A 15,591-nucleotide genomic window follows, 5' to 3' on the forward strand; every position below is an offset into this window, starting at 1 on the left:
TCACCAGTCTCCTCCAACCTCTCTCACTTAACTAACACACATTGGCGTTGAAAGACTCGACAACCACTAACAAACCCCCACCCATGGCCTCCCCGCCACCACTGTCGCCCACACCGCGGCGGTGGCGACCGGCGGGCCAGCCCTCGGCCGTCGTCGAGACGCTGAACCAGCTCGCAGACGACTCGCAAAACCCAATGTCGCCAGACCAAGAGTTCCTTTCGCCGCTGGGCACGCCGGCCGTCGTCGACGGCGCCGTCGAACTGGCCGCCAACGTGACTGGCGACTCGCTCAACCGGCGCTACGACAGCCTGTATGCTGGTCTTGAGGCCTTTGGGGCCAGCTTCGACGCGGCGCCAGCGGCCTCGACGGGCCAGGACCCGCCGCCGCCGCTTGCACCGACTCCTTCCGTCCCACTCCCCGCCAACCCGCCAGATGCCAAGTCTACCGCGCCGTCACCAAAGCCGGTACCACCTCCTGCCGAGACAACCCCACCCTCGGCCGCCATCACTGCCCCGACCACGCCCTTGCCACCCTCTCCAGCCAAGGCGCGCCCGAGCAAACAATGGACACCGAAGCCGGCCGCCACGCCGACCAAGAACAATACGAGAGCGAGCGAGCTCATCCGCATGTTCGAGAGCAAGAACGACTCGCCCGCGGCGCCGAGCTACGACCGGCGGCCGGCAGGTGCCGTCGCCACGCCGTTCCGCGAGGCCTCAACGGCGAGCAAGCCTGCCAGCTCGCCGTCCAAGCCAGCGACGACGACGACCACCAGCTCATCGCCCCGCCCCCGCTCGCCCATCTCGTCAGTGCAGAAGATGGTCGCGTCGTGGCGCGCGCGCAACGCCGCCACGCAGGACGAGTCGTCATCGTCGTCGACGTCCACGCAGCCGTCGCAGCTGTGGCGCAAGCGCTCATGGAACGTCAGCATCCGCCGCCGGCGGAGGAACGAAGCGGACGAGAAGGTCGCAGAGCACGTCCCCGAGGAGGTGCCCGAGCTGCGTCCCGAGACGCCTCGCCCATCGCCCATCAGCGAAGCGACCGACGAAGCACTCCCCCTCCCTGCCGGACCCAGAACGCTCACGGGCGAGGTGAGTGCCGCTGACGTACGAAGCTCACCGCAGCCACTCCGCACCGGCAACCTCTTCTACTTCAACGTGCACGAGGGCGTCGCGCCAGAAGACTACACGTGGGTGGCGACTGACGCACGGCTGTACCCCGACGGGCTGGAGCTCGTGTGGCGCACGGCCGGCGGGGGCAAGGCCACCGTCGTCCTCGACCTGGAGTACTGCGAGGGTGAGTAGCCGACGTGGCGCCACTAACGGCGCAGAGGTCGCCTCGACGTACTCGCCACACAACCCCGGCGCGGACGACCTCGGCGCGCAGGCGGCCCGCAAGCGCGGCGACGAGTTCGCCAGAGGGCTGTACCCCTTCAAGCTGGTGTACGAGGACGGCACTGAGCGGCTGGCGTGTGACTCGGCCCTGGAGCGAGGTAAGTCTGCGCAACCGCAGCGGGCAAGCTGACGCCAGTGCGCTGGGTCAAGGCGATCTGGGCTGCGCTCGAGAACAGCCGGAGCAACGCGCGTCCCACGCCGTCGGTCTACTCGCGCCTCTCGCGCTCGAGCCACGACTCGGGCTCCCAGTCGACGCGGTACAGCGCGGTGCAGGTCGCGCGCGAGACGACCGACGACGCCGTGATCAGCACGGCGGGCGGGCTGGCCGCGCCGCTCGCAAGTCGCGGGTCACGCAGGCTCGCGGCCAGCCCGCTCGCTCGCGCGCGCAGCCTGCGCAAGGTCGCGAGTGAGAGCGATCTGACCGACGTGTCGAGCCAGTCGGGGGATACGCCTTTGCCTGCCTCGAGCCGCGCGAGCTCCCGCAACCCGTCGGCCAAGTGGAAGAACCCGCAGAGCTTTGGGACCGCCGCCGAGCTGCTCGCGCCGAGCGGGGAGGCTACAGCACTTGGCAGCGACATCTTCTCGCCGCCTCAGCCGCCGTTCCACACGCCGTCGACCGCGCCGCAGACGTTCTACTCCCCTGCTCTGACGGGCACGCGCTCGCTGCTGTCACCTGCAACGTTCCATAGTGCCGGGGTGTCCCCGGCCAGCGAGCCGCTTTCGTTCCAGACGCCAGCGACCGCGCCGACGAGCTTCGGCACCCCAGCGGCGGCCTCTACAGCGCCGCTGGTCACGTCGCCCCAGGTCACCCTGGCGTCGGTGGCATCGCCGCTGCCATCATCAGAGTCGCGCGCTGCTTTCTCCACCGCGACCTCCAACACCCCGCATACTGCCCCGTCTCAAATCTCACCATCATCTGTACCGGGGATCCTCTCCCCAGCTCCCACCGCTCAGGCAACTGCTGCTGCGCCATCTGAGGCCGTCTCCCCTACTCCTGCCTCACAGACCGTCTTGTTCCCGCCTACGTACACCACGACGACAACGCAGACCTCGCGCCCGCCAACGCCGAAGGCGGCCTCGCTGGTCACGGGCACACCGCGCAGCGCGGCGAGCGGGTTCACCCTGCGCACTGCGCTGCAGAACGTTGCGCCCCCGAGCGAGTCTGATGCCGCGCTTCCGGCTGTTATGCCGAGCCCAGCGACGGCGTTGTCAACCGAGCAGTCGAGCCTGCCACTCTCTTCCGGGTCGTCAACCGCCACACGGGGTGAGACTCACGCGCCCGAACCGACGAGATACCAGCTGTACGACCCACCAGTCCCGCCGTCGCCCTCGAAGGCTTCCACCCGAGCCCCGAGCTCGATCGGTACACGGCCAGAAAGCGTCGTGCGGACAGACGCCACACGCGACGCCCCGGCCGTGTCAAGTGCCTCCAGCTCCGCCGGCGCTCGCAGCGTCGCGCGGACCGACGTGACGCACGACCTCGTGGCGGCGGTCGACGCCGCCATTGGCGAGTACGCGCCCGAGGCTGAGAGCTCGAGCGACCACCGCGCCTCGACGCCAAAGGCCTCGCATATATCTGCTGCCGACCCGGTCACACCCAAGCGGTCGTCGCTGCACTTCGGCCCCACTACCCCCCGCAGCAGCTACGCCGCCGCCACAGCAGAGTCACGATCCGCGTACTACTCCCTCCCATCACCGTCTACCCGCGATGCCGCCCCCTCCCGGTCCGCCTCGTCGTCAGAGGACAAGGAGAACTTTGCCACCCCGAGCGTCATGTCCTCTCCATTTGGATACTCCGGCCACATGCCCGTGCGCTCGTCGGCGCCGAGCGTCGCCTCCGAACCTGCCTTCGTGCCGCACTACGCGGCCCCAATCACGCAGGCTTCGCCCCCACTCAGGTCTATGGATAACAACTACGATCCACGGAGGCCGGCACAGCCCACCTCCCGCACGTTCCAGAGCGCCGTGCCCGGCTCTCCTAGCGGCAAGTACACGTCGGCGCCGTCGGTCAGCTCGTACGAGTCGGCGCCGCCCGTGCCCATCTCCAAATCGGCGTACTCGACCCCGTCCGAGCTCTCGTCGCCGTCGGCGTACTCATCCGCCCCGCCGCCGCCCATCTCCAAGTCGTCTCGCTGGTCAGGCAGACGCTCCCGGATGTCGACAATGCCGCCCTCCAACCGGTCCGGCACACCCGTCAGCGAGCCGGATCTCGACAACGCCCTCGTGTTCGGGCTCGAGCGCCACTCTTCAGCAGGCAGCACGTACTCACCCGATCCTACACCAGCCCCCAGACCCCCGCAGGACGAGAGCAGGTATACCACAGCGCATGAGTACTCGCTCTACGCGTCGGGCGAGAGCGGGGCCTTCACGACCGCGACGGCTGGGGCCAGCAGGTACATCAGCGCGAGCGACGCACCCTCATTCGCATCCCCGCCGTACCCACTGAGCAGCACGATCCCCACCCCGACGTCGTCATACCTCGAGACGATCCCCGAGACGCTCGGCCCAGTGCCACACTCGTCTGCCTCGACGTTTGAAGACACGACTCGGGCGCGCCGCTTTGCCTCACCGTATCAGCCTTCGAAATCGGCGTCGTCCGTCGCGTCGCCCGAGTCGCTGGGCTCCGTGCCGCTCTCATATCGGCCGCCTCCGGTCTCGACGTATATGACAACGGTGCCGGAGTCGATCGGTACCGTACCACACTCGGGCCGACCGCCTCCGATCTCGACGTACATCTCAACCGCACCCGAGTCGATCGGCACCGTGCCCTCGCCCCGCAAGGCTTGGACGCCGAGCCCCCTGTCCGTGTCGACGGTGGCACGGACCATCCCCGAGACGCTTGGACCCGTCCCGTCATCGCGCAACTCGTGGGTCGCGCCGACTCCGAAGTCGACTCCGGCATCAACCCACAGCCGGCTGTCGTCGACGATCGAGTCCACCAGGCCGGAGTCACTCGGCCCGGCGCCGCCGTCCCTGCGCGCACCGCCGAGCACACCCCAGCCCATCTATCGCCCGCCGCCGTCGACGCTCGAGTCGACCAGGCCCGAGTCACTCGGCCCGCCACCACCGTCGCTGCGAGCCCCGCCCCCGAGCGTCTCGACGCCCCAGTCCATCTACGGCTCATCGCGTGTCCACAGGAAACCGGTGCCACTGCTCGACCCGCCGCCGCCCATTCGCGAGGAGCCAGCGCCCCCGTCTCCTCCACCTCCGCCGCCCTCGAGCTCGGAATCCACTGTCACGCGCTCGACTTCGAGCTCCTCGTCCACCGCCACCGTGGTCGACTACCGCACCCTGCGGTTGCTCAACTACCTCGAGGGCCAGGACAAGGTGCGCAATACCCAGTACACGCGCATTGGACACCAGCTGGACCGCATCGAGAGCAAGCAGGACCGCGCGGACCGCAGCCTCAAGCACCTCGATAAGCTCAACCAGCTGGACCAGCTGCGCAAGCTCGAGAAGCTTGACCTCCTCAACCGGCTGGGCGAGCTCGAAAAGCTCGACCGGCTCGATGACCTGCCTCCCCCAGTGCCCTCGAAGGACAGCATTGCCGCCGAGTCACCTCCGCCCTCACCGTCGACATCAGTCTCCACCCTGTCAGACACGGAGCGGCCGGTCACCCCGCCAGCCGTTATCATCCCCGAGTCGTTCAACCAGCGCGTCGAGGACATGGGTACACTGTTAGGCATGGTGATGGGCCAGCAGAAGGATATCCTCGAGGAGTTAGCCTTCCGGCGGGAGCTGGATACCCAGGAGCCGTCGCGTATCGAGCACATGTTCGGCGAGATCCTGCGCCACATCGAGACTATGGGGTACCCGAAGCCGCTCGCGCCACTTCCCCGCAAGCGGCCCGCATCCAGCACAGCGTGGTCCAACGCCGAGGGCAATTTCTACCCCGGCTCGCGCAGTGTCTACTCTGACCAGTTCGGCGCCCCAGTGCCCCCGAACACGGCTCACAGCGGCACCTCACTCCTGTCTCGGATCCCCGAGTCCCTCCTGGAGGACGGCACGCCCGAGTACGAGTTTGACGACGAGCACGAGATCGACAACCTGCCGCCTGCGTCGCCTCCACGCGAGCGGCAGCAGTACCGCGCACCCGCGCCGGATGCAGTCACTCGCCAGCGATACGCTTTGCCAGAGTACGATGGCGAGGTGGAGGACGAGACGGCCGAGGAGACGAACGAGCTGCCGGCACCGGCGCCCGCACCTCAGCGCCCTGTCCCCTACCGCCAGCCACAGGCCGACAGGGAGGTGGAAGAGGACGCCGTCTACGAAGATGAGCCCCCCGAGCGCCGCCAGCCCCGCCCGCGCCCGCCTCCGCCGGAGCCGGTCGAGCTCCCAACCCCCGTCAACAGCGAGCGCCGCAAGCTTCGTGATGCTGACGCTGCCCCCGGTCCGGCTGGTCCCCAGTCGCGTTTCGGTCGCCCGCCGCGAGGCTCCATGCCCCGCTTCGGTCGCCCCCGTTCTCCGCTGTCTACTACCTAGTAGGTCGGCGCTGTGGCAACGTGCTAACCCCGCAGTGTTCACCCCCGCTACCGTCCCCCTCCGCTCGGCCCATACCCTCCACCGGTACGTCGTAGTGGCAGAAGGCATGCTGACCTGCAGGGAATGATGCCGATGATGCCCCCTATGCGACCTGGCATGCCTGGCTTTGGTCTTCGTCCTGGATACTTCACACCACCTGGGTTCGGTCCCTACGGTCCAGGAGGCCCCGGCATGTACCGCCCACATCTGCCCTCGGACACTGGTATCGGTACTACGACAACTGCTTCGTCCTCTCTCTCGCCCCCGCCACCGTCATCTACTAAGGGCTCGACTTTCAACCCTGGAACGCTGTCGGTTCATGCTTCTCACCATCACACTCCGGCACCATCGTCGTCGTCCGACTCGGGGTCCCGTGCAGAGCCCCAGACCCCTGTCCCCGCGATCACGATCAAGGTCACGCCCGCCTCCATCGAGGAGTCGCGCTCTGCATCCGATGGTGTGCCCTCAGTGGCACCTGGGTCTCCGTCTGTTGCGGCCGAATCGGTCCCGCCTCCTTCTGCTTCGGTTCGCACTGCCTTCTCCCAGCCTCTTTCTGTGAGTTCAGACCGCCGTGGCCAGAGCTAACCCTCCAGACTAGCTCCACCCACCGCATGCTCGGCAACACCGAGGCCTTGGGTGAGGCCATTGGCGAGCAGCAGAACGACATCGCGCGATACCTGCACGGAATGAGCGACCAGATCCACGACGTCCATGGCACCAGCCTCGGCCTGTCGCGAGACCTCAGGGATGTCCTGGTTAAGCTCGATGCCCTGCGCAAGGATCGTCCCGAGCGCGTCCACGGCCACGTGTTGCCCGACGGCACGGTGCAGCTCAGCACCGGCGAGATCGTGGATGGTATCCAGGGTGCGCCGCCTCCTGTCCCCGTCGCTGTTGTGCCTCCGCCGCCCGACTCGCCAGCTGTCCTCGTTGGTCGCGTCCTGCCCGACGGTACGGTCATGGCTGGTGACAAGATCGTCGTCGGAATTCAGGGCGTGCCGCGTGATCCTACGCCTGAGGAGCTCGCCGAGGAGGCCCAGCGCGCCAAGGACCTCGAGCAGGACCGCGTGATTGACGAGTTGGCTGCCCAGGGTGAGTGTTCCGAGGGGACACAGCTGACAGCAGTTTCGGATCTTCTGCATCGCTCAACTGCCCCCAGTCAACATGGAAGTCACCACAGCCCCAGTCACAAGAGTAGCCACCACAGTCACAGTCACAAGAGCCACAGTCACCACAGCGCGCCACCAGCTACGAACACCAAGGAGACCACCAAGGAGACTAAGGAGACCAAGGAGGTGACGAACAACACGACCACGATCATCAAGGAGACCGACCACGACAAGGAGCATGACCACACTGTGCATGAGCACGTCCACTCTCCACGTACCGAGCTCCTCTCCCCGCATTTGCCTCCGATTCCCGCACCCCCTACTCGAGGCCACCTTATCCGTGAGGAGGTCGAAGAGTTCATCCGCAGACCGGACAACGGCGGCCCTGCTACGCGCACGATTACTCGCACGCAGACGTATACCGAAGGCTCGATCCCGCCTATCCCTCGTCTCAGTGACTCGGACTCGTCGCATCACTCGCATGCTGGCACGCCTCGCCCTCAGGACGAGTCTCAGCACGGTAGAACTCACCATGGTGGCACCCACCACAGTGGAACGCACCACGGCGGCTCTCACCACAGTGGAACACACCACGGCAGCAGTCACCACGGAGGAACCCAGCACGGCGGAACTCAGCACTCCTCGCACTCGAAGCACACGAGTACCCATCAACCTTCTCACGCCGGCACTCTGCGGCCACAGTCGGCGTACGGTGACCCCGGCAGCAGCAAGACCCAGGCCAGCGGCAAGCCCAAGCCTCCTCCGAAGGTCTGGTCCACGAACCCGGTCCGCGAGAGCCGTATGGGATCCGTCGCCGGTACTGTGCAGCACAACTTGGGCAACGAGCCCGATAACGAATCTGTCAACAAGGTGCTCGGCTGGCGGCCCAGCGTCTCTGGCGACCCGGCCAACTTCCCTCTTCCAGCCTCTGAGATCGACCCAGACGGCGCCCACTTCCCTGGCGACGGTCACTCCCAGGCACCTTCAGCTCTTAAGCCTGGTAGACGGCCCGTACCCTCCATCGCGTCGACCGCCGGCTCGAAGAAGAAGGACCTGCCCGACATGCCCCTCCTCACCACGAGAACCAAGATTGTCCCCTCCGTGGCCGACCCAGCAGAGGCTCCCGAGGTTGACGCGGGTGATGAGAACAACGACCCAGTGCGTGAAGGCCCGCCCATCGTTCCAGAGGTACCTGACAGCCGAAAGGTCAAGGGAAGCGACAAGAACACGAGATTCTCGCACACTTTGCACCCCTTCCACCGCTCGGCCAGAAGCCAGCCCGGCTCAGAGGTCGATGACAGGCCACTCAGAGTCCTCGGTGACTCTGCCACCGAGCCCGAGCCGGAGAACAAGTTGACGAAGCCCAAGCCTGATGAGAAGGAGGACGATGCCTCCAAGCAGGCCGACGTCGCGTCGAAGGCGACCGAGCCTTCCAATGGCAAGGACATGGAAGACAGTGCCCACAACGAACCGAAGGCGCCCACCCCGCCCACTTCTTCTACCCCGCCCAAGGCACCCGACTCGGCCAAGAACACGAGACCATCGACCAACGTGGCGCGAGCAGCGGAGCCTCAGGATGAGCCTGAGATGGTGGAGATCCCGGTGTACCAGCCCATCACCCTGCCCGACGGTACCAAGGCGCTGATCCCCATGGGCACTGCCACCGTTCCATCCGCTCGACCCACGCCATCACCATCTGGCGCATCAACCCCCGCGCCTTCAAGTGGCAAGGGCAAGGCCGCTACTACCGCACCTCCTGCATCCGAAGGCGAGAAGGCTCCGGCTGGCAAGGAGAAGTCCGAGGGCAGCGGCGCGAACAGCGCCGCTAAGGACGACAAGCCCTCGGACCCAGCGCCGCTCCACGAGTACCACAACGTGGCTACCGAGAAGTTGACCAAGCCCCAGGCGCCCAATGACCACCCAGCGCCACCAGAGAAGACTTCGGCCAGCCCTCCCAAGGACGCCTCTCCGCCAAAGGAGCCTTCCGGCGCGTCCAAACCTCCCGCCGAGGGCGGCAAGCCCGATGCCGGCTCCGCCAAGCAACCTGCTGGCGACGTGGCGGACGACGCACCACCTCCTGTGCCCAAGCCGCCCAAAGCCCTTCCCAGACCCCCGACCGAGTCGAGCGGCGCCAAGCCCGCATCACCCGAGCCAGAGAAAGAGCCGTGGCAGATCGCTTCGCCGGCCGCCACCTTGCCGCCCCCTGCCGAGGTCGCGCCCGCACCGAGCATCAACAAGATCAAGCGCAAGCCCGTTGGCTCGGTCAAGGACGATGCCCCGCCCCAGACGCTTGGCGACAAGGCGACAGTCGACGCGCCGCCTGTGGAGAAGGCACCTCCGGCTGGCTCTGCTGGCGAAAAGGACTCGGCGCCAAAGGACAAACCATTGCCTCCTTCTATCTCGGGATCGAGCAGTGGACCACCCGGCAGCGACAAGCCCAAGCAGCCAGACAGTGACATGCCCAAGCCACACAGAGAACCACCGCCGCCGCTCGGCCCCAACCCACCAGCGGCTGATCCGCCGGGTCACATCTACTGCCACTGCGAGCGCTGCTGCACGAACCCTCCTCGTGCCGACTGGGGTGAGAAGACTAGTACGGGAGCACCGACGGCCGAGGCTGCCGCGAAGGAGCATGCACCCAAGCCGGCTGGCCCCAAGGAGCCTGCATCGAAGGAACCTGCCGCCAAGGAGGCCGCCTCGAAGGACTCGGCGGCCAAGGATTCCGCCTCCAAGGAGCCAGCAGCCAAGGATACCCCGCCGAAGGACCTACCTGCGCCGCCCAAGACCCCCGCGCCGTCGATGCACATTCCGCTCAGCCACCAGACGGCACCTACCCACCCCGACCACCCCACCTTCTCGCCTGTTCCCTTCCCTGACGTGACTGGGCCATACGCCAATGTGCCATTCCCCAAGCCGACGCCGCCACCCGCCGACGATGCTTCGAAGAAGACTCAGGCCGGCAAGGACGGTGAGGCAGCAGGCGCCGAGGAGAAGGACAAGGCAGCGAAGAAGCCCGAGACCAAGGAGCCGGCGGTGCCGAAGGCACCATCGGCCGGATCCAAGAAGGGCAAGGGCAAGGAGGCTGATGGCGGCATGGACGAGTCGGAGAAGGACAAGGGCGATGACAGCTCGCCAGAGGAGAAGACTTTGGAAGACGCCAGCAGCAAATCTCCTGGTGGGTGGTCTTGTTGGGATACCACTAACATCGCAGCCAAGAAGAAGAGCGACGCTGGAAAGTCTGCCACGGAGGCGCCCGACAAGGAGCAGCCGTCGAAGGAGGACGAGGAGAAGAAGCTTGCAGCGGACCGGCACAAGGAGTTCATGGACGGCCTGAGTGGTGTCCAGAAGGCATTGGTGAGTTCTGGTGCCACTCTCAACTGACACATGCAGGACACACTCATCGGCGACAACAAGGCGTGGCGCACAGTCTACGACGAGCATGAGAAGGCAGCCGAGACCCGCCGTACCGAGAAGGCTGCTCGGGACACCAAGTTCCAAGAGGCGCTGGACAAGATCCTCGCCAATGATGAAGAGCTCAAGACGCTCCGAGAGGCTGAAGCCAAGAAGCCCGGCACGCAGGCGGTGCTCGACGCGTTCAAGACTGCCAACGACGGCCAGGCAACGTTCCTCCGCAAGATGGGCACCGAGATTATGGATCAAAACTCGAACCAGCACAAGCTCACGCAGGAAGCGTCTGACAAGTCGGCGAGGGAGAAGGTCGCGTTCAACATCTCTGGATAGTGAGTATCGCCTCGACGACGCGAGTCCTGCGCTGACGCCCAGCCTCGATGACTTCTCCAAGAAGCTGGCGACCGAGGTGCGCCTTCTGATCACCGAGGTCGGCAATCTGGGTGAAACCCGTCGTGCCATGTACGTGGAAATGTCGGACCTCCTGCTGCAGAAGGCGCGACTGTCGAGCAGTGGGATCCTGGGCATCATCCCGTACCCCCCCGTAATGGGCATTAAGGGCCCAGCCCCGCCCAAGAAGGTGAGCGCCGCTGCCAGTTCCACCTGACACTACCAGGACGAAAAGAAAGACGGCAAGGACGGCCCCAAGGACGGCGGCAAGCCCAAGGGGCCACCAGGCCCCCCGGCGTGGTCGTCGTTCATGCCCCCCGGCGGCCCAGCCATGGGCATGGCTCCGATGCCGATGCACGGCCGGCCGCTGCCCGCGACGCCCGGCATGATGCCGATGGGCCCTGCGCCCATGCCCTTCATGCCCGGCGGACACTACGCCGACCCCTATGGCGGCGGGTACCCGATCATGCAGATGCCGCAGCCGATCCCCACGGGCGTGAGTGCTGCGTTCCGGCCAAGCTGACCCCCAGTCCCGCCCACTGCCCCAGCCCAAGGCTACGCCCGAGCCCGACGCTTCGTAGACATGTCCCACATACCCACTCCTCCCACCTAATGCCTAGAGTTTACGCCTTGACGAATGCATATGATACTGTACAGTGCCGACCTAGTCGTTGAGAATGACGCCTACCTCGTCCACGCCGCCGCGCTCCGGCTCGGCGAACACGTCGACGCCGGCCGCGAGCGAGTCGATGAGGAGCTGGAGGCGGGCGGGGCCGAGGGTCGGGTCGGCCTGGGTCGTCAGCATGTCTCTCTCTCTCTCTCTTCTCTCTCCCTCCCCAAGCCACTCACAGCACGCAGCGCCTCCAGGTCCCCGCCAAAGCCCTCGACCAAGCGGTCCATGTACACGCGCTTAAACCTCGCGCGGCGGTCGTCGGCCTCCGCGTCCTCCACCCCAGCGGGGGGGAGGAAGCTCGGGATCTCGCGCGGGGGCGGGGACGGCGAGAGCGTCGGGCCGCGCGGGCGCGTGCGTGATGGCCCTGCGTCGGGCGCCGGCACGGCAGCGCGCTTGGGCGGGGGCGCGTCGTCGTCGCTCTCGCTGTCGCTGTCGCTGTCGCTGTCGCTGTCGGAGTCGGATTCGGAGCTCGAGGTCGACGACTCTGATGACGAGTCGGAGGAGGAGGAAGACGACGAGGACGACTCGCCGCCGTCAACGTCCATCTTGTCCTTCTCCCCCTCGTCCTCGCTCGCGCTGTCGTCGCTGCTGTCGCTGTCGTCCTCCGAGCTCGTCGCGTACGACGCCTGCCTCCTTCTCCTCTTGCGTGGGCGGCGCGCGGCGGGTGCGCTCGACTCGGCGGCCATGGTGTGTGGTGTGTGGGGTTGGGGTGGTTGTTGTGCAGTTCGAGCTGGCCGACAGTGACGACAGATGGACGAGCTCGATGGAGGCGGCTTGAACTTTTTGGCGTTACGTAATGTGGCTATTTGCTCCCGCTCTACCTCTGCACCAGGCTCAACCAAGCTCGACCTTCCCTTCAGGTTTCCTGCATGCTCGAGCTCGATGAGCAATAGGGAGACGAGGAGACGAGAAAAAGCGCACGCGTGCTCGCGCACGCGCTGCTGACCACTGACAGGATCGAACTGCCGACCTTTGCATTACTGATAACTGTCGAGTTATTAGTACAATGCTCTAACCAGCTGAGCTAAGCGGCCTTGGGTGATTTTTCGTGTTCGTCGGGGTCCCCGCTTGCTTATGAGCGTGCCCTGGGCGGAGTGCGGCCTCTGCCCCAGTCCTCTCAGCGTGTGGCTTTGGATGCTGACATGGTCATGCGTCTGGAGACCCGAGGTGCTCAACCCCCGGGGCCATCCTCGCCACATACGCTGCTCCGGGGCGAACGTGCCACCGTCTACCACCAGCACATCAAGTCGCCGACACCACCTGACGCGGTGCAGGCCGGGACCGTCTAGCTGCTGCTGTTCTGCGCCACCAGCTGCCCACAGCTTGTACACAATAACCCCTCTGGGCGGCGCCGCGGCTAACGCGTCTTGGCATCGACGGCTGCGCCACACACCAGTGCAAGCCCGCAAGCCCAGAACCGCCCCGCGGTGCTCTTGGCGCCGGGACAGCCGCCCACATACCGTCGCGGCACGTTCATTCATGAATATGACCATGGGCACCAGAGATCCAAGACACCAACAGCGTCGAGACAGCGTCGAGACAGCGTCGAGACAGCGTCGAGATCCATGTGTCTCGCCCCCAGATCCGCAGCTCGCGCCACCAAGCATAAATAGGTACTGCCCCCTCCCTCCCCACCACTGACCACTGACCCACCGCCACCACCATGCGCGCCGTCCTCCTCATCGCTGCCAGTACGTTGTCTCCCGAGCGCGCTGACCCCAGTCGCGTCCACCCTCAGCGCGGCGAGCCTGCTCCCGCGCCAGGGCTTGCCGGCCGGTGCGGCCCCGGCAGCGTGCGTTAGCCAATGCGACAAGTTCAATCTCGCCACGGGGTGCAACTACACCAACCCGGCCGGCTGCACCCAGTTCTGCAAGGTGCGCCTGGTGTGGGCAGCAGCGCTGACCCCAGCAATCCAACTTTGACATCCTCGCCGGGTGCCTCAAGTGCTGGTACGAGAGCCAGGGGGTCGGCGGCGACCTGTACACCAACACGGTCAACGCGCTGGCCGCGAGCTGCGGTGCCCTCGGCACGCCGGTGCAGGCCGGGGGCGGGGCGGCGACGGGCGGCGCGGCTGGCACGGGAGCGGGCACGTCGGCCGGGGGCGCCGCCGCGGCGGGTACGAGCGCGGCTGCCGGCGCCGGCGCCAGCGCGAGCCCGAGCGCCCAGCCCAAGTCTGGCGCCGGTGCCGTGGCTGTTCCTGTCGCGCTCGTCGGCGCGGCGTGGGCCGTCGCGGCTGTGCTTTAGGTCGGGGTCGTGTATCACCGCTCCCATACACGGCGGAGCGATGTTTGGTCTCTGTGAAGCTTATGAATTGTTTGCGGTGGAACCTGGGTGGCAGCTGTGTGGCACTCGAGCCTGGTCGGGCGTACCGACGCTAAGTCGCAAAGCACCGCACCCTTCCTTTATGCCGCCATTTCTGCAGAATCGGCAACAGAGTCGAACAATAGAAGGCGAGCAGCGCAGCGCTTGGCACCCAACGCGCTCAGACCCATAAATACGAGCAGCCTGCCGTCCCCAACCCCCCAACACACCATGCGCGTCGCCGCACTCCTCCTCGCTGCAGCCGGTAGGTGCCGCCCCGAGCCAGCTGACAGCAGTCGCGTCGGCGCGCCTCACCGCGCGGCAGGAGGTGTTCAGCACGAACGAGTGGACGTCTGACCCGTTCGCCAGCCCGAGCGAGTGGACGTCCGATTCCGACACGACTATCCCTCCGTCCGAGACGAGCGCGTCCGAGACCCCGAGCGCCACGAGCGACGAGGTTACCTCAGACACGTCTGCCACGCCGTCGGAGAGCGCGACGAGCGTGCGCAGCACCCCGCACCCGGCCTCCACGCGCCCGCCGGCGCCGACCACGCGCCCCGCCACCACGCTCATCATGCACCCCGGCCCCACGGCGAGCCCGAGCCCAGCGAGCTCGGCGGGCAGCTCCTCCACCAGCTCGGCCGGCACCGCGAGCAAGGGCGGGCACGTGCACCCCTCCGCCGCTGCGTCGGCGTCCGCGTCCTCATCCCAGGCCGCTTCTGCCGCCGGGCGCCTCGTCGTCCCCGGCGCGCTGGTGGCCGCTGCTGTGCTCGCGGCGGCCGGGTTCTAGCTCCTATTATATCTAGTGCGACCGAACGCTATGCGACTGTTCAGGTTGGCTGTGGCTCTATTGTCGGCCCAAAGTGGCAGGCGCGTGGACAATACCTCGGCGATGCCTGCCTTACAATGCACCTGGAATGACACCCGCGTATAATACATACGACGGGGACACAAGCTGCCCAACAGCCCCAATGCACATCGCCCTCGCCACCATCTTGCTCGCCACCCTCGCCGCCGCCGACGTCCAGCGCGCGCGCCTCGGCGTCGTCCCGCCCGGGTGTGAGGCGGCCTGCGCGACATTCAAGAACACCTTCCCAACCTGCGACGCGTATGACATCACGCCCGCCTGCGCCAAGATGTGCGAGGTGAGCCCGGCAGAGGCGCCGCTAACGCCAGGCATCAAACGTGCCCCAGATCGCGGGGTGCGGCGCGTGCATCCTCCGCTCGATGGGCGGCAGCGACGGCGCCGTCAACTCCTCGGGGCTGGCCTTCGCCGACGCGTGCGCCGCGATCGGGACACCCGTAGCCCTGCCGCCGGGGTACTCGCGGACAGGCGCCAGCCCGTCCCCTACGGCTGCTGGGGGTGGCGGAGCGCAGACGCCAAGCACCCCGGCGACCACGCCTCCGCTGCGCGAGACGAGCCCGGTGCCGGCGGCTGCGTCGACCGAGGCAAGCAGCCCGCCGGCGGTGATCACGTCGGCTGCCGGCGCGTCGACCCCTGGCCCCACGCTCTCGGCGAACAGCAGCGCGTCCGATGCGCCCGCCACGTCCGGACGCTGGGGGTTCGGCTCCGTATCCCGCTTCAAGCACTTCACCGCGACCCCAGTGCAAATGTTCACCGCGACGGCTGGGCTCGCCCTGTCCTCGGGGGCCGCGGCGCGCGGGGTTCCCACGCTGCTCGCCGTGGGGTGTGGCGCCGTGGCTCTGTTGTACGCCTAAAGTGGCAGTGTCGAACAATGGAGTTCACGCACAATGGACCCCATAGCGACCTACGCTGCTAGTTTTATACTGTATGCACATC

The 15,591-nt window shown here is 66.7% G+C and overlaps 5 protein-coding genes and 1 non-coding gene across 6 annotated transcripts; 4 read left to right on the forward strand and 2 right to left on the reverse strand.

Moving 5' to 3' along the window:
* Positions 1-83: 83 nt before the first annotated feature.
* Q8F55_003573 (uncharacterized protein) lies at positions 84-11,397 on the forward strand (the record flags this gene model as incomplete). The annotated part of the gene is made up of 12 exons (XM_069352108.1): positions 84-1,293; positions 1,328-1,489; positions 1,528-5,872; positions 5,909-5,957; positions 5,994-6,467; positions 6,506-7,001; positions 7,158-10,193; positions 10,230-10,372; positions 10,409-10,758; positions 10,802-11,006; positions 11,043-11,312; positions 11,365-11,397. The coding sequence occupies 12 exons, from the start codon at positions 84-86 to the stop codon at positions 11,395-11,397; spliced, it is 10,773 nt and encodes a 3,590-aa protein (XP_069209526.1).
* Positions 11,398-11,480: 83 nt separating this feature from the next.
* Q8F55_003574 (uncharacterized protein) lies at positions 11,481-12,175 on the reverse strand (the record flags this gene model as incomplete). The annotated part of the gene is made up of 2 exons (XM_069352109.1): positions 11,481-11,606; positions 11,666-12,175. The coding sequence occupies 2 exons, from the start codon at positions 12,173-12,175 to the stop codon at positions 11,481-11,483; spliced, it is 636 nt and encodes a 211-aa protein (XP_069209527.1).
* A 256-nt stretch (positions 12,176-12,431) lies between these two features.
* On the reverse strand, positions 12,432-12,523 carry Q8F55_003575. The gene has a single exon. It is a non-coding gene; the product is annotated as a tRNA-Ile (tRNA).
* Positions 12,524-13,152: 629 nt separating this feature from the next.
* On the forward strand, positions 13,153-13,733 carry Q8F55_003576 (uncharacterized protein; the record flags this gene model as incomplete). The annotated part of the gene is made up of 3 exons (XM_069352110.1): positions 13,153-13,180; positions 13,212-13,363; positions 13,398-13,733. The coding sequence occupies 3 exons, from the start codon at positions 13,153-13,155 to the stop codon at positions 13,731-13,733; spliced, it is 516 nt and encodes a 171-aa protein (XP_069209528.1).
* Positions 13,734-14,021: 288 nt separating this feature from the next.
* Q8F55_003577 (uncharacterized protein) lies at positions 14,022-14,580 on the forward strand (the record flags this gene model as incomplete). The annotated part of the gene is made up of 2 exons (XM_069352111.1): positions 14,022-14,055; positions 14,087-14,580. 2 exons carry the CDS (start codon positions 14,022-14,024, stop codon positions 14,578-14,580), a joined length of 528 nt encoding a protein of 175 aa, XP_069209529.1.
* Positions 14,581-14,761: 181 nt separating this feature from the next.
* On the forward strand, positions 14,762-15,509 carry Q8F55_003578 (uncharacterized protein; the record flags this gene model as incomplete). Its single annotated transcript, XM_069352112.1, has 2 exons — positions 14,762-14,935; positions 14,985-15,509. The coding sequence occupies 2 exons, from the start codon at positions 14,762-14,764 to the stop codon at positions 15,507-15,509; spliced, it is 699 nt and encodes a 232-aa protein (XP_069209530.1).
* Between the last annotated feature and the right edge of the window lie 82 nt (positions 15,510-15,591).

Source organism: Vanrija albida (assembly GCF_041260175.1).
Source record: "Vanrija albida strain AlHP1 chromosome Unknown contig_3, whole genome shotgun sequence".
Classification (NCBI taxonomy): domain Eukaryota; kingdom Fungi; phylum Basidiomycota; class Tremellomycetes; order Trichosporonales; family Trichosporonaceae; genus Vanrija; species Vanrija albida.